The sequence below is a fragment of the Microtus oregoni genome, unplaced genomic scaffold (genome assembly GCF_018167655.1).
Source record: "Microtus oregoni isolate MIOR12 unplaced genomic scaffold, Mior012 000007F_ref0000211, whole genome shotgun sequence".
NCBI classification, from domain to species: domain Eukaryota; kingdom Metazoa; phylum Chordata; class Mammalia; order Rodentia; family Cricetidae; genus Microtus; species Microtus oregoni.
This window is the reverse complement of record NW_024543066.1, coordinates 47,094,007-47,116,035: the sequence shown is the minus strand read 5'-3', so window position 1 is coordinate 47,116,035 and position 22,029 is coordinate 47,094,007. Positions and strand designations below refer to the sequence as shown.

The window sequence follows — 22,029 nt, the reverse complement described above, 5'->3', positions numbered from 1 at the left end:
CCAGCAACCTCCTCCAGAGCAGGCCAGAGCCAACTACCTCTGTGGGACCAGGCCTGAGCCAGCAACCTCTGTAGGCACAGGCCCAAGCAAGTGACCTCCATGGGAGCAGGCCTGATGACCTCTGGGATTGTAATAACTTTAGGAGAATGTTTGAGGCCCTTAGAGAGGAAATGAAAAATTCTCTCAAAGAAATAGAGGAAAAGATGTACAAAAAAACTAAAAGAAATGAACAAATCCCTTGTAGAAAACCAAGAAAAAGTGATTAAACAGGTGAAAGAAATGATTAAAGACTTGAAAACCAAAACAGAGACAATAAAGGAAATATAAACCAAGAGCATTCTGGAAACAGAAAATATGGGAGAACAATCAGGAACCACAAGTGTAAGCATAAACAGCAGAATACAAGAAATAGAAGGAAGAATCTCAAGTGCTGAAGATACAATAGAGGAATTAGACTTATCAATCAAAAAATATTAAATCTAACACAATCTTATTACAAAATATCCAGGAAATATGGGACATCGTGAAAAGATCAAAGCTAAGAATAATGAGGATAGAAGAATAAGTCCAACTCAAAAGCACATAAAATATATTCAACAAAATCAGAAGAGAACTTTTCCAACCTAAAGAAAGATATGAATATGCAGATATTAGAAGCTTATAGGATACCAAATAAACTGGATCAAAGAAGAAATATTCCCTTGCCACATAATAATCAAAACAGTAAACATACACAATAAAGAAAAAATACTAAGAGCTGGTAAGGAAAAAGGCCAAGTAACATATAAAGGCAGACCTATCAAAATTACACCTGACTTCTCAATGAAAATAATGAAAGCCAGAAGGTCCCGGTCAAGCATTATGCAGACATTAAGAGAACATGGATGCCAGCTCAGACTATTATACCCAGCAAAACTTTTAATCACTGTAATTGGACAAAACAAGATATTTTATGACAGAACCAAATTTAACCAATACTTAGCCATAAACCCAGCCCTACACAAAGTACTACAAGGAAAACTCCAACCCAAGGGAGTTGACTACATCCACAAAAACACAGACAATAGATGATCTCACAGCAGCAAATCCCAAAGAAGGGATAAACACACACAATAGCATCACCAACAACGAAAACTAAAATGACAGGAACTAGCAATCTCTGGTCATTAATATCCCTTAATATAAATGGACACAATTCACGTATAAAAAGACACAGGCTAACAGATTGGATACGAAAACAGAATCCATTTTTTCTCCTACATACAAAAAACACACCTCAACCTCAAAGACAGACATCACTTCAGAGCAAAGGGTGGAAAAAATTTTCCAATCAAATGGACCTAAGGAACAAGCTGGTGTAGCTATCCTAATATCTAACAAAATAGACTTCAAACTAAAATCAATCAGAAAAGAAAAGAAGGACATTTCATAGTAGTCAAAGGAAAAATCCATCAGGAGGAAATCTCAATACTGAACATCTCTGCCCCAAATACAAGTACACCCTCATCTGTAAAAGAAACATTACTAAAGCTTAAATCACATATTAAACCCCACACACTAATAGTGGGAAACTTCAACACTTCATTCTCAGCACTGGACAGGTCTCCAAGACAGAAACTTAACAGGGAAATAAGGGAACTAACAGATGTTATAACTCAAATGGACTTAACAGACATCTACAGAACATTCCTTGCAAACATAAAAGAATATACTTGCTTCTCAACACCTCATGAAACCTTCTCAAAAACTGACCATGTGCTAGGTAACAAAGTAAACCTCAACAAATACAAAACATTGGAATAGTCCCATGTATCTTCTCAGCTCACCATGGCTTAAAATTAGAATTCAACAGCAACACTAATTTCAGAAAGCCCACAAACACATCGAAATTAAACAATGATCACTTGAATCACCACTGTGTCAAGGAAGAAATAAAAGAAGAAATTAAAGACTTCCTAAAATTAAACAAAAATAGTCACACAACATACCCAAACTTATGGGACACAATGAAAGCAGTGTTAAGAGGAAATTTCATAGCACTAAGTGCCTACATAAAGAAGATGGAAAAATCTTACACTAGTGAATCAACAGAACACCTGAAAGCTCTAGAACAAAAAGAAGCAAACTCACCAGGAGGACAAGACAGCAGGAAATAATCAAATTGAGAGCTGAAATCAACAAAATAGAAACAAAACAATACAAAGAATCAATGAGAGGAAGAGTTGGTTCTTTGAGAAAATCAACAAAACAGACAAAATTTTATCCAAACTAACAGAGAGAGAAAAAGAGAGAGAGAGAGAGAGAGAGAGAGAGAGAGAGAGATAGATCATAACCAAATTAACAAACTCAGCAATGAAAAGGAGGATATAACAACAGGCACGGAGGAAATACAGAGAATCATCAGGTCATATTTTGAAAACCTATACTCTACAAAATTGGAAAACTTAAAGGAAATTGACAACTTTCTGGATAAATATCACTTACCAAAAGTAAATCAAGACCAGATAAGCAAATTAAACAGATCTATAACTGCTGAAGAAACATTCATTAGAAGTCTCCCAACCAAAAAAGCCTAGGACCAGATGGTTTCAGCTCAGAATTCTACAAAATTTTCAAAGAAGAACTAATACCTATACTCCTCATATTATTCCACACAATAGAAACAGAAGGAATATTGCCAAACTCTTTTTATGAAGTTGCAATTACCCTGATACTCAAACCATACTAAGCCATTACTAAGGAAGACAATTACAGGCCAATGTCACTCCTGAACATTGACGCAAAAATACTCAATAAAATTCTGGCAAACCGAATCCAAGAAAACATCAGAAAAATCATCTACCATGACCAAGTTGGCTTCATCCCACAGATGCAGGGATGGTTCAACATACGAAAATCTGTATATGTAATCCGCTATATAAACAAACTGAACAAAAAAACCCAAATGATCATCTCATTAGATGCTAAAAAAGCCTTTGATACAACATTCCTTTATAATAAAGGTCTTGGAGAAAGCAGGGATACAAGGGACATACCTAAACTTAATAAAGATAATATACAGCAAGCCAACAGTCAACATTAAACTAAATTGAAAGAAACTCACAGTGATCCCACTGAAATCATGAACAGGATAAAGTTGTCCACTGTCTCTATATCTATTCAATATAGTTCTTAAGGTCCTAGCTAGAGCAATAAGGCAACAAAAGGAGATCAAGGGGATATAAATTAGAAAAGAAGTCAAAATCTCACTATTTGCTTATGATATGATAGTTTAAAAAGGTTACCCAAAAAAACTCTACCAAGGTTCTTCTGCAACTCATAAACACTTTCTGTAATGTAGCAGGATACAAGATTTTTTTTTTTGGCTGGAGAGACAGCCATGGGTGCTGGGAACCGAACTCTTTATATTTATGGTTGTGAGCCTAGCCTTTAACGGCTGAGCCATCTCTCCAGCCCGCAGGATACAAGATTAACTAAGAAAAAAATCATTAACCCTCCTTTATACAGATGATAAACGGGTTGAGAAAGAAATCAGAGAAACATCACCCTTCACAATAGTTACAAATAACATAAAATATATTGGAGTAACTCTAACCAAACAAGCAGTTTCATAGAGTTTTTATAGTTTTAGAGAACAAAGAAAGCCATATATCAAGGCCAGCTTAAAATCCATTGGTGGGCACACCAAAGAGGTGGGGATAAGGAAATGAGGGGAGCTATTCTATAGGCCTAACAGACACTCTAATGACATTTTCTCTCTCAGATTGGTGGAAGCTAGTGTCCTGCTAAGTTAATGGCTTCTAAGAGGTTTTTATTTATTGTGTATCTATAATAAAATTGTATTATTTATCATTAGTTGTTAGTTCTAAGTCAATATCTTCTAAAAGGTTTTATATATTATCACAAGATGTTAGTTCAAAGACAAGGTAGAGCTAGGAATGACTGTTTGACAAGGCTAAAACTAGTCCACAATAAAGAAATTAGACTCTTACTTATTGTTTTTATTGAGCTATGCATTTCCCACCCCCTTCCTTCCTCCCATTTTCCATTAGAGCTTCCCCCTGCCTCCCCCTCCCGCCATGCTCCCAATTTACTCAGGAGATCTTGTAACTTAACACAATTATTATCTCTTCCCATTGCTGAAATTCCAATCTGTCAATCAATCTCCACAGACATAGACCCCTTCCAGGAGTTTTGTTCACACTCAGATACATCATTGTTTGCAGAATTTTCATTCATCATATATAGATGACATGGAATCCAGTTGTCATCTTACAGGGTTAAAGGCCATGTTTGCAGCTGTTTGAGCAGAACTCCAGTGGGAACTTCGTGATTCAGTTCAGTGCTGCTTTCCAGAATTCTCAAGGAAAACAAAAACTTCCCAGTCCAGACCAGAGAGACCCCACGACTGAGCGAGAGTTTTTCTGAGAAGAAAGTCATGGAAATTGCCAAGAGGTCTTGCCCCTGGGATAGTGGTCAGAAAGGTAGGGCTACAATATGAGCCCCCATTTTCAGTTGGGTTTCCATCGCCTCCTCAGTTTTTTAGCAAAGTATTTACCAGAGGCTCAGATTAGCGCCCTTGCAAACCACTTTGTGAATATATTGACTATAGGGCCTAATCCTGTTTCAAAGTATCGAAGAAACAAAAAGCTAATTGTAGCGCTTCACAGGCTGTTTTCTTTACACAGTGAGATGGGTTCCCAAACAACTAGATGGTGATCTTGTGTTTCAAGAGTTCCAAGCCTCTGGGCAGAGTGAGCTCGTACAGGAAGAGCAAGTGGCAGTGCTGCTAGCTTCCCCTCCTGCCTCTCAGCGTGACTGAAGAGCCTGCTGAGAACAGGTCGCCTGGATCCTCTGGCAGTGATCTACTGTGCACACATGATGGTCATTACAGCCCCACCCATAGCAGCAACCTCACCATCAACATCACACTCCAGCCACATCCTACCTTGCTTACCCTCATGGAGCCCTGAGTCTGATACCATGTGATCATAGAGGTCCACAAGAAACTGATCAATGGAGCATGCTCAGTAACCCCAATGTCCTGACTTCTTACAACCAGAAACTCCAAGAAAGTCACTGAAAATGACACCACTGTGTTGCTTAACAATACTTGACTCTGTGGGGCAAGAGAGGTGCTGAGTGTTTTTGAAAACATCCCACTATTCTTCTAAAGAAGAATACACTTCCTCTAAATTTACAAATGATCAAACGAGGTCTTTCCTATGTTAAGTTGTTGTGATTCAGCTGCCCTCACTTCCCCTGACCCACGGGGAACTTCCTTATGGTCTGTAATTGACAAGGATGTTTGTGCTCTTTCTGGCTGGTGGGTCTCCACAGAAGGAGTAGAGGTATAAAAAGGTTGCTGGGCAAAATAAAGGTTGCTGTTCTTCCACCTGAAAAGAAGCCTCTGTGTCTCAATCCCGGCACCCCTGCCAGTCTTGGCTATCCAGGCTGTGCTGGCTGCAGCAAGTGGAGGTTCCACCAAGATCTGGAAATTGGGGATACGTGAACGGGGTCACTCCACCTGCCGGCTAAATCGAGGAGCGTATTGGGGAAGGTAAAGTGTTTTTAATTTTTATCCCCAGAGATAACTCTGATGGACATCCTCCAAAAAGATAAGCAAGTATAAAGAGGCAGGAGGGTGAATTGAAAGGCCTCAGAAAGTAACAGAAACTCTTAAAGCAACAAGGCATGGAAGTAACAAGGAAGACAGCCAAAGATTTTGTACAGGAGGGGGTTTAAATGTTCCAGATTGGGAACAAGCCAAGTCAGATTAAAAAGAGTGTGTATCTCTTCATCCCCAGAGATGCTCTGAGGGGTGCCCTCTGGCAGACTGGCCAGTAGAGAAGAAATAAAAAGGAGGCAGGAAGGTGGATTGAGGGCCTCAAAAGATAGAATGTGTAGAGACATACGTTATTGTGTTGATTGTTTTGTCTTTTGTGTTCTGGACTGGAGAAAGACACTTGATTCTGGAAACTGCTAAGAAAGGTATTTTGACTTTAAAATACGGGCCTAAGGATTTGATGCTTTGGAAAAGAGGTTCTGCTTTTGTCTCCACAGAGGATGAGAACCTGTGGATTCATTGTAAATTTATGTGGTTTGAATTACCCCAGAGACCCCCTGAAATGTTGATGTAAAATACTCACAAGAATGCAACACCCCCACTCAGCAGGAAGTAGCCAGACAGATTGACAAGCCCTAATTCCCTAAAAGATTGTTAAAGTGGGGCCCTTTCAATGGTTCCAGAGCAGGAGCAACGAGCCTGCTTCCCTGAGTTCTGCTCCGCTCCATGCAGCAGTTTGGATCCAGAGTGAGTGTGGCTGGAGCCAGAAGGAAGCTGGAGCAGAGCTTTGCCACCACAGCTACTGCTGCCCGACTTGCTCTCATAGACTGTGCAGACGGCTGAGACTGTCATCCAGCTTGCTGAAAAGAGTCAGCAAGGCTTTGGACATTCAAAATGATCTTAATGGACATAGTCTTGGCTATCCAGGCCGTGGTGGCTGAAGCATTAAGTTATTACTTTTACCATCTCTCTTCCAGCATGAGACATGCCCACAAGTGTGTCAACAAGAGTCCCAGGACCTGATCATCCTTTCCATGGGCTTTTGGCTAGACTTTGGAATGCAAAGAAAAATATGTAAATTATTAGATATGGATCTAGGACAGAGTACATTATTCTCCAATATGAGACCTGTTTAAACTATATATAAAAACTCAAAGGATGATGTCAAAAAGCACCTGTGAACAAGAATTCTTTCAAAGTAGCTAAGTCCATTTGCATGCAAAATTTGAGAAGTCATTGTTTTTTACCGCAGCATAGTACTCTAATGTGTAGATATTCCACACTTTCTTCATCCATTCTTCCATTGAAGGGCATCTAGGTTGTTTCCAGGTTCTGGCTATTACAAATAATACTGCTATGAACACAGTTGAACAAATGCTCTTGTCATATGATAGGGCATCTCTTGGGTATATTCCCAGGAGTGGTATTGCTGGGTCCAGGGGTAGGTTGATCCCGAATTTCCTGAGAAACCGAAACACCGATTTCCAAAGTGGTTGCACAAGATTGCATTCCCACTAGCAATGGATGAGGGTACCCCTTCCTCCACAGCCTCTCCAGCAAAGGCTATCATTGGAGTTTTTTATTTTAGCCATTCTGACAGGTGTAAGATGACTTGAACCTAGAGTGGCTCCCAGGTGCCCAAGCCGAGGTCCCCAGTTAGTTCCTTGGGCAGCTGAGGATAGGGAACCTGAAATGACCCTATCCTATAGCAATATTGACGAATATCTTGCATATCATCATAGAACCTTCATCTGGTGATGGATGGAGATAGAGACAGAGACCCACACTGGAGCACTGGACTGAGCTCCCAAGGTCCCAATGAGGAGCAGAAGGAGGGAGAACATGAGCAAAGAAGTCGGGACCACGAGGGGTGCACCCACCCACTGAGACAGTGGAGCTGATCTATTGGGAGCTCACCAAGGCCAGCTGGACTGTGACTGAAAAAGCATGGGATAAAACTGGACTCTCTGAGCATGGCGAACAATGAGGGCTGATGAGAAGCCAAGGACAATGGCACGGGATTTTGAACCTACGTAATGTGCTGGCTTTGTGGGAGCCTAGCCAGTTTGGATGTTCACCTTCCTAGGAATGGACGGAGAGGGGAGGACCTAGGACTTATCACAGGGCAGGGAACCCTGACTGCTCTTTGGACTGGAGAGGGAGGGGGAGAGGAGTGGGGGGAGGGGGAGAAGAGTGGGAGGAGGGGGAGAAGGGTGGGAGGAGGGGGAGGGAAATGGGAGGCTAGGAGGAGGTGAAAACTTGTTTTTTTTTCTCTCCTTTTCTCAATAAAAAAAAATGAAAAAAAAAAGTAGCTAAGTCAGCAAAGGCTGATTAAAACTGTGAAGAGCGTGGCAAGTCACAGACCCAGAGGCTAATTCCTATTTATGGTGGGAAATCTTTAGCCCCTTTAGAGCCATTCTTTCTTCACCTCTATGTCAGGTCTAACAAAATCTTGATTCTCCACCAATGGAAGAGCTGAAAATTTTACCAGATAGCACCAGAGGTCATGTCCAACCTCCTTAGCAATCAGGGAAATCAAATCAAAACAACTTTGAGATACCATCTTGCACCTGTCAGAATGGCTAAAATCAAAAACACTAATGATAGCCTATGCTGGAGAGGATTTGGGGCAACGGGAACACTCATCCATTGCTGGTGGGAATGCAATCTTGTACAACCACTTTGGAAATCAGTGTGGTGGTTTCTCAGGAAATTAGGAATCAATCTACATCGGGATCCAGCAATACCACTCTTGGGAATATACCCAAGAGATGCCCCATCATACTACAAAAGCATTTGTTCAACTATGTTCATAGCAGCATTATTTGTAATTGCCAGTTCCTGGAAACAACCTAGGTGCCCCTCAATGGAAGAATGGATAAAAAAAAAGTGTGGAACATATACACATTAGAGTACTACTCAGCGGTAAAACATAATGACATTTTGAATTGTGCATGCAAATGGATGGAAATAGAAAACACTATCCTGAGTGAGATAACCCAGACCGAAAAAGATGAATATGGAATGTACTCACTCATGAGTGGACTCTAGCCATAAACAAAGGACATTAAGCCTATAGTTGACAAGCCTAAAGAAGCCAAATAACAAGGTCAACCCAAAGAAAAACATATATAGATCCTCTTGGAAATTGGAAGCAAATGAGATTGCCTGGCAAAAGTTGGGAGCATGGGGGTGGGGGAGAGGGTAGGGGCGGGGTTAGGGGAAGGGGAGAGGGGAGAGAGAAGGGAAAAAGGAAAGACTGGAGACTGCTTGGGGGAGTGAGAGGGTGGAGATGGAAGAAGGACGTATATAGGAGCAGAAAAGAAGATATCTACATTAAGGGAGCCATTTTAGGGTTGGCAAGAGACATAGCTCTAGAGGGGATCCCAGGTGTCCACGGGGATGTTTCCAGCTAGGTCCTTGGGCAGCAGAGGAGAGGATCCCTGAACTGGCCTTGCCCCACTATCACACTGATGATTATCTCGAATATCACCATAGAGTCTTCATCTGGTGACAGATGGAGACAGAGACAAAGTCCCTCATCAGAGCAACGGACTGAGCCCCCAAGGTCCAGTTGAAGAGCAGGAGGGAAAAGATGAGCAAGGAAGTCTGGACTGCGAGGGGTTGGTCCACCCACTGAGACAGTGTGCCTGTTCTAATGGGAGCTCACCAAATCCAGCGGGACCGGACTGAATGAGCATGAGATCAAACCGGACTCTCTGAACGTGGCTGAAAATGGGGGCTGACTGAGAAGCCATTGATAAAGGCCCTGGGACTTGTTTCTACTGCATGTACTGGCTTTTTGGGACCCTAGTCTATTTGTCTATTTGGATGCAAAGCTTCCTAGGACTGGATGGGGGAGGGCTTGGACTTCCCACAGGGCAGAGTTCCTTGCCCTCTCTTAAGGAGGGAGGAGGAGGGAGGCAGAGGAGTGGGGGAGTGGGAGAGGAATGGGAGGATGGGAGGAAGTGTAAATTTTTTTGAATGGAAAAAATAAAAAAAAAATTAAAAAAAGTTTTTAAACCTAAAAGTTCCAGAAACAAACCATCCAAGAAATCTGGTACACTGTGCAAAGTCTAAAACCATAAATATTAGGAATGAAGAAATGAGAAGAATACTAACTCAAAGGCCTAGAAAATATTCTCAACAAAAATCACACAAGGAAAATTTCCTAACCTAAATTAGATGAGTGTAAAAAAGGTAGAGGGAACATACAAAACACCAAATAGACAGGACCAGAAAAGAAAGACACCTCACCACATAATGGTCAAAACATTAAACATACAGAACAAAGACAGAATATTAAAAGCTGTAAAGGAAAAGGACCAAGTATCATTTAAAGACAGTCCTAGTAGAATTACACCTGACGTCAGAAAGGAGACTCTAAATGCTAGAAGGACCTGGACAGATCATTGCAGACTCTAAGTGACCACAGATGCCGGCCCAGAGTACTATACCCAAAAGAATTTACTATCACCATAGGTAGAAAAACTAAGATATTCCACAACAAAGCCAAATTTAAGTCATATGTTATCTGCAAATCCAGCATTGCAGAAAGTGCTAAAAAGAACAAAATCCAAACTAAGAAGGTCAAGTTGAAAACACAGGAAATAAATAATCTCACACTCAAAACACCAAAAAATGGAAACACACGTGTGCATGTGCACACCCACCCACATCCATTCCACCACCAGCAACAGAAACAACATAATAGGAATAACAATCATTTTTCACCGATTTGGTCAGTATGAATAGCTTCCATTCCCCAAATAAAATTTTTGAGATTAAAAGAATTGAAATGGAAATAGGACCCATACTTCTGCTATATATATGTAAGAACCCCACCTCCCATCAAGGATAGACATTACTTTAGGGTAAAGGGTTGAAAAAAGATATTTCAACAATTGCCCCAATAAGCAAGATGGTATAGCCAATTTATTAGCTAATGAAATAGACTTCAAAACAAAGATAACCAAAAGAGATGGCAAAGTACACTATGTATTAATCAAATAAATATGCTAACTACCAAGATGGCATTTCAGTTCTTAACATCCATGCCCAAAACACAAGGGCACCCACCTTTGTAAGAGGAAACATTACTACAGCTTAAAACACACACTCACCCTCATGCACTAAAGTGGGAGATTTTGATACAGCAGTCTTGACAACAGATAGATCATTCAGGAAAAAAAAAACTATATAGAGAATTATGTAGCTAACAGCCATTATCAACCAAATAATCTAACAGATACTTACAGAATAGTGCACCCAAACAAAAAACAACATAACTTCCTCTCAGCACATATGAAATTTTAGACAAAACTGACAACAAACTTGGACAGAACACAAGTCTCAACAGATACAAGAAAATGAAAATAAGTCCCTGCATCCGATCAGAGCACGGTGTGCAGCTGCACATCAAAAGACCTGAAACAACAAAAATCTTACAAACTCAGGGAAACTGAAAAGCTATATAAAAAATGGATCAAGATAGAAATTAAAAAGAAATTCAGACTATGTAGAATTCAAGGAAAAGGGATGTACAACATAGCCAAACATATGCGACACAAGAAAAGCGGTCCTAAGGGGAAATTTCATGGCTCTACATGCCTACATAAACAGTAACACAGATCTCACACTAGCAGCTTAGCAGCACACCTGAAGGCTCCAGAACAAAAAGAAGCAGAAGGAGTAGGTGGCAAGAAATTATCACTGTCAGGGCTGAAATCAATAAAATGAAAACAAAGAGAACAACAAGAATCAATGAAACAAAGAGCTGGTTCTTTGAGAAATACCATGATAGACAAATCCTCATCCAAACTAACCAAAAGACAAAGAGTGGGTTTCCAAGTAGTAAACTCAAAAGCAAAATGGGGACACAACAACTGACCCTGAGGAAATTCAGAGAATCATAAAGACATACTTTTAAAACCTGTACTCCACCTAATTGGAAAATCTAAAAGAAACGGATAATTTTCTCAATAGATACCACTTACCAAAGTTACATCAAGATCAGATAAACAATTTAAATAGAAATACAAGTCCTAGGGAAAGAGAAGCATGTAATAAAAGACTCTGCTGCAAAAAGCCCCAGGCCAGATGGGTTTAGCAGAGAATTCTACTCAATGTTTAAAGAAGAATTAACACCAATACTCCTCAAATTGTTAACAAACAAGGAAGACAAGGAATATTGACCAATTCTTTTTATGATGCCACATACCCTGATGCTTAAGTTATATAAAGATTCATGAAAGTAGATGCAAAATTATTCAATAAAATATTTGCAGGCTGAATCCAAGAACATATTAAAAGATCATGAACCATAATCAAGCAGGTTTCATGCACAAACTGAGAGATGGTTCAACATACAAAAATCAGTAAATATAATCCACCATACAAATAAACTGGAAGACAAAACCCATATGATCATCTCATTAGATGCTGAAAAAGCTTTTGACAAAAAGCCAACAACCCTTCTTGATAAAGTCCTGGAGAGATTATGGAAACAGTGGACATACCTAATGATAACAAAGGCAATTTACAGAAAGCCTATAGCCAACATCAAATTAAATAGAGAGAAAATCAAAGCGATTCTGCTAAAGTGGGAAACGAGACAAGGTTGTCCACTCTCTCTCTCTCTGTGCAATACAGGATTTGAACTTTTAGCTAAAGCAAGAAGACAACTGAAGGAGATATAAAATGGGAAAAAAATCAAAAGTATCTTTACTTGCAAGTGAAATGAAAGCATACATAAGTGACTCTAAATATTCTAATAGGGAACACCTAAGGTTGAGAGAAAACTTTCAATAAAATGGCTGGATACAGGATTAACTCAAAAAACTCAGTATCACTCCTATACACAAATGACAGAAGAACTGAGGAAGGAATCAGGGAAACATCATCCTTCACAAGAACTCAAATGATGTTACATAAATTTGGGTAACTAACCAAGAAAGTGAAAGACTTGTATGATAAAAATTTCGAGTCTTTGAGGAAAGAAATTTTAAAAAGTATCAAAAGATTGAAACTCCCATGTTCATGAAAGAATAGTATTACCCTGCTAAAAAAATAGCCATTTGACCAAAAGCAATCTGCAGATCCAACACAATCCCATCAAAATTCCAACACAATTCTTCACCTCATAAGAACAGTACTCAACTTCATATGGAAAAACAAAAACCCAGTATAGATAAAACAATCCTGTGCAAGAAGAGAATGCCAGAGGCATCACACTCCAGATCACAAGATCTACTATAGAGAAGTAGCAACAAGAAAGATCAGGTGGTGGCATAAAAAAACAGGCAGGTTGAAGCATTTAATGCAATTTCAGACCCAGACACAAATCCACACTCCTATGGACACCTGGTTTTTAATAAAAAAGGCAGAAATACATAATGGAAACAAAGAAAGCACCTTCAGCAAATGGTGTTGTTCTAAATAGATGTGGACATTTAGACAAATGCAAAGAGATCCAGATTTACCACAATGCACAAAATACAAGTCCAAGTCAATCAAAGATCTCACCATTAAACCAGACACAGTGAACCTAACAGGAGAGAAGATGGGAACGACCTTGAACACATTGTCACAGGAGACAACGTCCTGAAGAGAACACTGATAGCACAGGCACTAAGAACGACAATTCATAAATGAGACCTCATGGAACTGAGAAGTGTCTATAAGGCAATGGACAATGTCAATAGGACAAACCAGGAGCCTATAGAGAGGAAAATATTTCACCAACTTCACATCTGACAGAGGGCTAATTTATAAAATATATAAAAAACTTAAGAAATTAGACATTAACAAATCAAACAATCCAATTTAAATATCGGATATGGGTGGAAACTGAGAATTCTCAGATCCTCACCACTGTGTCAATATGAAAGGACAAAGTATGCGTTCTGGTTCAGAGTTTCAGAGGTCTGCGGTTGAGTATAACATCGTGACAGCAGCACCACATATCAGAGGACATTTTCGGGCAGGCAGGAGGCAGAGAGGAGGCGCCCCAGCTCCTTGTCCTTCTTGGAGTCCATCTAGGTTCTCAACCCACAGAGCGGTGCCATCCATATTCAGGGTGGCTCTTCCTTGGCTTCCTTCATAGACATACCAGTGCTGTCCCTCACCAGTGTCCTATGTGATTCTAACACAGGCAAGGTGACAAGGACTAATTCTCATGGAAACCCAAGCACAAAACTACAGGCTCCTGTGTGTGATCCTAATCTTTAGGGTCTGTGGAGGATGCTGGAACCCAGAGGGTTACAATAGTGAACTTGAGGCCAGCTGAACTACAGAGTAAGCCTCTGTCAAGGACAAAAGGGGAGATGAAAAGAGCAAAGAAAGCAGGAGAGAGGAGAGGTGAGAGAGGGAGAGGAAAGAAAAGAGAAAGAAAAGACACTGTGGGGGAGGGCAAGAGGAACCACAAAGTGAACTTAGCAAACACTAAATGCATTGGTCCATAAATGAGTGAGTTAAGTGAAGCTGCTGAACGAAGCACTGGGCCAAGCTCCTGGAGTCCAGTCGAAGAGAGGGAGGAGGGATTATAAGAGCAAAGGGGTCAAGATTGTGATGGGGAAACCCACAGAGACAGATGACCTGACCTAGTGGGAACTCATTGGCACTGGACTGACAGATAAGAAGTCTGTATAGGACCAGATGAAGCCTTCTAACAATGGGTGAGAGTTCTGTGATTTGGACACTCAGTGGGGCCATTGTGTGGGAGCAGGATTTATCCCCAGGGCATGAACTGTCATTTTAAGCCCCTTCCTTATGGAAAAAATAAAATTCTCAGCCTTGATATAGCAGAGGAGCTTTAACGTGCCTAAACTTGATAGGCCAGACTTGGTAGACCTTACCCTTTAGAAGAAGATTTGAGAGCTGCTTGAAGGAAAATAATAAAAAAAATATTATTCAAATGAAAGTGAGCAGGGAAGGCAAGAACTACAGCAGAATACTGTGGTTTTGTTCAGCCGTGATTGGCCCAGTGCAAGTGACATCACAGGGAGTCATTGTGAGGTCAGCTAGAGATCAGTCTATATAAGAAGCAGCCTGGGGCTGGGTTCTGTCCTTGTATACAGAGGAGTTGGTTGGTGGGCGAAGAATTGGACTCAGTTATTTCTACTATTCTAGGATATTGCAAAGTGGGTGACCCTGAAAAAAGTGAGTTTCCCTTGTTTTCTGTTTGACTTCCCATGTTTGACATTTATTTGATTTTTGACCATATTCAACTTTGTTATAAATCGTGGCTGTTATTTCTATTCTTTCATTGACTGAGATTTTCCTTATCATCTAATCTCATTTTTTGTCCTTGTTCACTGTGCTCTGTTTTTTTTAAGTTTCTTAAGTTTTTCAAGTTTTGGTTTGTCGGCACACACTAAAAAATTTACTGAACTGTGCTGACGATTCACCAGCCATGTGTCACCTCCCTGCCTATGTCAGGTGAGCAGTGTTTCTATTAAGAAATTCATCTTCTCTTTTGAGTATGATGAAAATAAATATTTTCCTGTTTCTAGAATAGGATTGTTCATAGTAAAACATTCTCTCGGTCTATGTTTGTCCCTGGCAGTGGCATTTCATTTCTTTTCAGGGGTGACTATGTTTTCTTGATGTTGGACTATGCTTGCTCTTTTGTCAAGTTTTGTTTGTAGATTGATTCTTGTGTTCCCCTGAAGGTATCTTGATCATGGAGAATGATCATTTTATTGTGTCAATGACTAAGAAGTCAATGATTGAGTACTTTCCTGAAGGATATCCCAATGTTCTCAGTCAACGACCCTTTCAGATACTCATCTGTACAAGGTGTCATTTCTTTGCTAAAGAGTAGCAGCTTTACGAGAAGAATTTGTTTTATAAAAATATTTGAAAGTATTCTTGCCTCAGATTTATGGACTATTGGAATATTAGTGGATCATTGCAGTCATTTCTTGATATTGTTGGATTCATTAGTGAATTTTTCCATTAAAAATACAAAGCATTGTCAACCTATTTGTTCTTTCAGATTGTGTTGCCGGGTTTTATTTCTGACTTTAAACTTTTCCATGGATTCTTGCATCTTTCCTTGGTATATGAGTTTGTATCTTTAGTGGGGATCAAGGAAAGATGGGAGCTACAGGTCCCTGGTGATGCTAGGAGAAATTCCATCCAGGCACGAGGACTCTAGCAATGATGGCCATGCAGTGGGAGTCTGAAGCAGTTTCATTCCTGTCAGAGAAAGCATGTCTCCATGGAATTGCAGGTTTCTGAGGGAAAGGGAGGTCCTGTACCAATAGGAAGCAGGTTCATTTAGTATGAGACCTGTGCTACACTACAGAGGATGTGGTCTGGAATTCGCGCTACTCGAAGGGTCCATGTTTTCTCTGGTGGAGTTGGATGAAAGAGACACAGTCAATGTGTGTCTGTGTGACAGCAATGAGTCTGCCTTGACTTCTGGGCAGCATGGATAGGGTGGGGACCGGGAACAACCAGCTCTGCTAAGCCCATGTTTATTGGTTAGCATTCTGTTGTGATAGAAGTTTATCTTAAGAGAGAGTGACCATGTCTGTCTGGCTTAGTTTTGGAGGGATAAGCGCCCATAGTGGGTCAGAGGCATGGAAGCTAGCTGGAATCATGAAGGAAAATGCAGGAGCTTGAGATGTCGAAAACTGAATCTCAAGCAAGAAGTAGGAGACATAAAGACTAGAATCTAGGAGATTCTAACCCAGGCAAGGTGAAATGGACTAACTCACATTAGAACCCAAAAAAAGAACACTTAGAGCCAGATCACGGATTCATGTCTATGATCTTAATCTTTGGAGGCTGTAGAGGATGCCGCAATCATGAGGGCTACACAGTGAACTGGAGGCCAGCTGAACTACAAAGTTAGACTCTGTCAAGGACAAGAGGGGATGATATCAAAGCAAAAGAAAGAGGAGGGAGGGGAGGTGAGAGAGGGAGAGGAAAGAAAAGAGGAAGCAAAGACACTGAGGGTGTAGCAAGAGAATCCATTACGTGAACACAAGCAAACACTAAATGCATTGGTCCATAAATGAGCGAGTTAAGAGAAGCTGCTGGACGAAGCACTGGGCTGAGCTCCTGTAGTCCAGTTGAAGAGAGGGAGGAGGGATTATAGGAGCAAAGTGGTCAAGATCATGATGGGGAAACCCACAGAGACAGCTGACCTGACCTATCAGGAACTCATTCACACTGGACTGACAGATGGGAAATCCGCATAGGACTGAACTAGGCCCTCTGAAAATGGGTGAGAGTTCTGTGACTTGGGCACAGTGGGACCAGGATTTATCCCCAGGGCATGAACTGTCTTTTTGGAGCCCATTCCTTATGGAGAAATACCTAACTCAGCTGGGATACATGGGAGTGTCTTGGTCCTCCTCAGGTTGAAATGCCAATCTTCGTTGACTCCCCATGGCAGCAGGCCTTACCCTTTATGAGGAATGGATGAGAGTTGGATGAAGAAAAGGTGGTGGGGGAGGAGGACGGGAGAGATGAGGAACTGTGGTTGTTATGTAAAATGTAAAAACCTTTTAAACAAAAAAATTAAATGAAAGTGAGCGGGGAAAACAACTATAGCAGACTACTGTCATTTTCTCAGCTGGGATTAGCCCAGTGCAATGACATCACAGGGAGTCATTGTGGGGTCAGCTAGAGACCAGTCTGTATAGGGTGCTACCAGTGACTGGGTTGTGTCCTTGTATCACAGAGGAGGAGTTGGTTGGTGGATAAGGATTTGGACTCAGTTATTTGTCATAGATTTGGACACTTCAAAGTGGGTGGGTCCTGAAAAAGTGAGTTTCCCTTGTTTTCTGTTTACCTTTTGGTGTTTGACATTTATTGATTCTTTTTTTTTACCATATTTAATTTTGTTTTAAATTGTGGCTGTTATTTCTATTCTTTCACTGACTGAGATTTTCCTTTTTATTTGACTTCTTTCTCATTCTTAACTGTGCTCTTTTTTTTTTTTAACTTTCTGGTTGTAGGCACACAGTGAGGAACTGTGAAGATTTACCATCCGTGTGTCACCTCCCTGCCAATGTCAGGTGAGCAGTGTTTCTATTAACAAGAAATTCATCTTCTCTTCCGACTATGATGAAAATAAATATTTTCCTGTTTCTAGAATAGGATTGTTCATAGTAAAGCATTCTCTTGTTCTATGTTTGTCCCTGGCAGTGGCCCTCACTTGTTTTCTGGGGTAACTATGTTTTCTTGATGTTGGACTATACTTGTTCTTTTATCAAGTTTTGTATGTAGATTGATTCTTGTGTTCCCCTGAAGGCATATTGATCATGAAGAATTATCATTTAATGTGTTACTGACTAAGAAGTAAAGGAGAAAGTGCTATCTATAAGGATATTTTTTATGTTCGCAGACATTGCCCCAGTCAGACACTCATCTCTTTTCAAGGTGTCTTTACTTGGCTAGAGAGTAAGGGCTTTATGAGAAGAGCTTGTTTGATAAAAAGATTTGAAAGTATCTCTTGCTTCAGTTTTATGGGCTAATGGAATATCTGTGAATCATTACAGTTATTACTGTAGACTGTTAGATCCATCAGTGAATTATCCCGGTAACAATACAAGGTATTATCAACCTATTTGTTCTTTCAGATTGTGTTGCCTAGTTTTAATTTCAACTTTAAAGTTTTCCATGGATTTTTGTATATTTCCTTATTATATTAGTCTGCATCTTTAGTAGGATGTGAGGAAAGATGGGAGCTTCAGAGAGACGGTGATGCTAGGGGGATTCTCCATCCAGGCACAAGGACTCTAGCAATGATGGCCACGCAGTGGGAGTCTGAAGCAGTTTCATTCCTGTCAGACAAAGCATGTCTCCATGGAAATGCAGGTTTCTGAGGGAAAGGGAGGTCCTGAACCAATAGGAAGCAGGTTCATTTAGTATGAGACCCATGCTACACTACAGAGGATATGGCCTGGAATTCAGGCTACTTGAAGGGTCCATTCCTTCTCTGGTGGAGGTGGATGAAAGAGACACAGTCAATGTGTGACCGTGTGACAGCAATGAGTCTGCCTTGACTTCTGGGCAGCATGGGTAGGGTGGGGATGGGAAGCAACCAGCTCTGCTAAGCCCATGTTTATTGGTTAGCATTCTGTTGTGATAGAAATTATAAACATGGCATCTTAAGAAAGAGTGAGCATGTCTGTCTGACTTAGTCTTGGAGGGACAAGAGCCCATGGGGATGGGTCAGAGTCATAGAAGATAGTTGGAATCCTGAAGGGAAGTGCAGGAGATTGAGATGTCACCAACTCACACTCAAGCAAGAAGTAGAAGAGGACATTAAGACTATGCTAATTCTTCTCAAGGAAAGTGACATGGATGTAGTTCTGCTTCTACCGATCCAAATGAAAAGTTCCCAAACAGTACCATCTACCTTCCTTGTGTGTCCATGTGTTCAAACACCCCATTTGTATCAGACATTTCTAATTCAAAGTACCACAGTGGGATTGTTGAATGTCAGATGTGTTGAGGACTTGACTCCTTGTTTGGGAATTTGTGGAATGCATGGATGTGGGGCTAGCTAGAGGACCTGTGTCACTTGGTGATAGATAACTTCTTATTCAGTGTCACCAACCACCAAAACACCAGCTCTATTTGGGAAGGAGATGTGCCACCACCATGGCTTCAGTGTCTCTTGAAAGTGTGTACACGTGTGTGCACAAACACACACACACACACACACACACACACACACACACACAAACCCTTCCTCCCTGGAGTTGATTCTGGTCTGGGATTTGGTGCCAGCCATGAGCAAAATACTCAGGGCACTAGTTGTGTTACAGAACTTGGTCAAAACCACTGTCAGTTATGGAAGCCATGATTGGTCTGCTCATTTGGGTGACATCACAAGGAAGCATTATGAAGTATGCTAACAACTATTCTGTTTTAGGCACTGCCTGCATTGGTTCCTGTCCTTGTATCTGGGAGTAGCGGTCACTACTCTACAAAATAAGTCTACTTTAGATTGCCTGTGACATACTAGGAATCTCCAGTCTATTGGACTTTGTTAGAGTGAGTTCTTTCCAATTCATTGGTTTTGGTTTTAGGGTTAAGTTTTGCTAATCTGTGTTTACATGTATGCTATTAGTTTACATCCTAGGTTTGATTTGTAAATGTCATATCTATTTTTTCATTATCACCCAATCCTGTTTCAAAATTCATTTATTCTTTACGTTTTTCAACTGCGGTTTCAATTTTCTTCAGCTGGAACACGTATTACTGTAAACTAACCATCACAATTTCGTTATAAATTTCCCATCCATGCCTAGCCTGCATTTTGGCCAAACTCTCCTGTTCCATCACTTCCTCCACTCCATCTCTGTGACTAATGCTGTTTCTTTGATAAAGGCTTAGCTGTCCTCTTCCTCAAAGGCACAGGAGAAGAAAATATCATATTTCTCTTTGTGGACTTTGTTTCTCTTAGATGAGATTTTCTCTATGTGTAGCTACTTTCCACAGAGCATAAAAGTTCAGTGGTCTCTGTGTCTGAGTATGGGTTCTTCCCCAGAATCTGAACAGATGCTGCTACGCTCTTGTTCAGTGTCTTTATGTCAATTGCCCTCTGGATTATTCTTGTACTTCTTGGTCTTAAAGGCATCATTAGGTTGTTTGGGTTATCTCAGATTTCAAGACAGAGAATTCATACCTATAAACTTCCATTTCTAAAACTATATCATTTCTTCCCTAGCATCGTGTGTCCCTGAAATTGCCCAAAATACAGAGAACTTGAGGTCGCCATGATGGCTAGCCCTCAAGAAGAGGACATCCTCAGGAAGAATTATAAATTTTTATCATCACTAGGTTGTGGTGCATTTGGGGAGGTGATCCTTGCCCAGCACCTTCCCACAAAAACGCAGGTAGCCATCAAGGTGCTCAAGAAAGAGTACAATGAGGAGGAATACATCAACTCTGAGGTGGCCATCCATAAGTCCTTACATCACAGGAACATCATCCAGTTCTTCCACGCAATCAACACGCTGCGGACCACTTATCTGGTCATGGAATATCTGGAAGGGAAAGATCTGGTGATGTTGATCAATGAGGTGGGCTGTCTAACAGAGGAGGAGGCTAGGCCTATATTCAACCAGTTGGCCTCTGCTGTGCACTTCCTGCACCAAAGACTGATCGCGCACCGCGACATCAAATTAGAAAACATCCTGCTGGGTCAAGGTGGCAAAGTCAAACTTTGCGATTTTGGGTTGGCCACTCAGCTCATAGAGGGCCAGATGCAGGAGGAGCTGTGGGGCTCCTTGCCATATTTGGCCCCAGAGATCTTGGCCGGAACACCGTATGACGCTCTGGCAGGGGATATGTGGAGCTTAGGGATTGTCTTCTACGTCCTGGTCACCGGACACTTGCCCTATGTAGAATCGACCCCCAAAGCTCTGTACCATCTAATCACCACCACCCCGTGCCGCATTCCATGCCATCTTTCCAGGCCCTGTTATCTCATGTTGGCCAGACTGCTCACCGGTTACATTTGGTTCAGGCTCACATCATCTCGCCTTGTGGAACGCCCTTGGCTGGGCCATATTCAGGAACACGTAACACCTCCCGCCAAGGAAATCCTCCCGAAGGTTGTGGAGACCATGTGTAACATCGGGTACACCTGCGAGCAGGTGGTATCGTCTCTAAAAGACCCACAGTCAAACCTAACAGCTACCATTAACATCCTTAAATTTAAAGTGAGCTCTGGGGATAGCAGTCTGCAACACATCATCCCTGCAGTCGCTACTAGCGTCCCTGGTGCCTTGAAGAGGAGCCACAGCCAACCGGCTCTGCTGTCCAGAGGGGAGAGCACACACACACACCTGCTCCACACACACACCTGCCCGGAGGCGCTGCACTATCCAGATAACACAGCCCCAGAAGGAGACGCATTGGCCACTGAAACCATCAACCCAGCTACAGGGGACACCACAGTCACCATGGTGTCACTGGATAGCCTGGCAGATGAATCCTCCTCCCCTGATCCACCTCTGAATGGCAACTGCGTAGGCCTGGTGAACATGGCCTTCACCGAAGAGGAAGAATCCAGAAAGCCAGAAGTGCCCAGTGACCAGCCCCAGCTTGTACCTGCAGCCTCTGGAACCAGGCCACTCCGGGGCTGGAAGCTCATGAAAAAACGCATTTCCAGTGCCCTGAGAGCACTGTGCTGCTGCTGCCTGCCCAGCCCACCTGGGCAAACGCAAGTGGCGTAGGACAATTTCAGCCCTGGCAAGGAGGGCCTGCTGCAGGAGGGAGCCAGGACAGAAGCTCAGATGGTTGTGGCCCTGCATGCAACCCAGGGCAAGAGGCCCCTGCATCCATACTCCAGCTACAGGTTCTGAGCTGCCTGTCCATATCTTCTTAAGCTTACTGCTGCCCCGGCACTGCTTTCCTGATCCAGGGCTGGACAGAAGGCCCATCTGCCCACTGAGCCACCACCTCCCCAGCTCCAGTTGTGCATTGTGGAC

At 41.6% G+C, this 22,029-nt stretch overlaps 1 protein-coding gene across 1 annotated transcript; it reads left to right on the top strand.

The window, feature by feature from the left end:
• The first annotated feature begins 20,313 nt into the window (after positions 1-20,313).
• On the top strand, positions 20,314-21,774 carry LOC121450308 (sperm motility kinase-like). The gene has a single exon (XM_041655134.1). It carries the CDS (start codon positions 20,314-20,316, stop codon positions 21,772-21,774), a length of 1,461 nt encoding a protein of 486 aa, XP_041511068.1.
• The last annotated feature ends 255 nt before the right edge of the window (positions 21,775-22,029 follow it).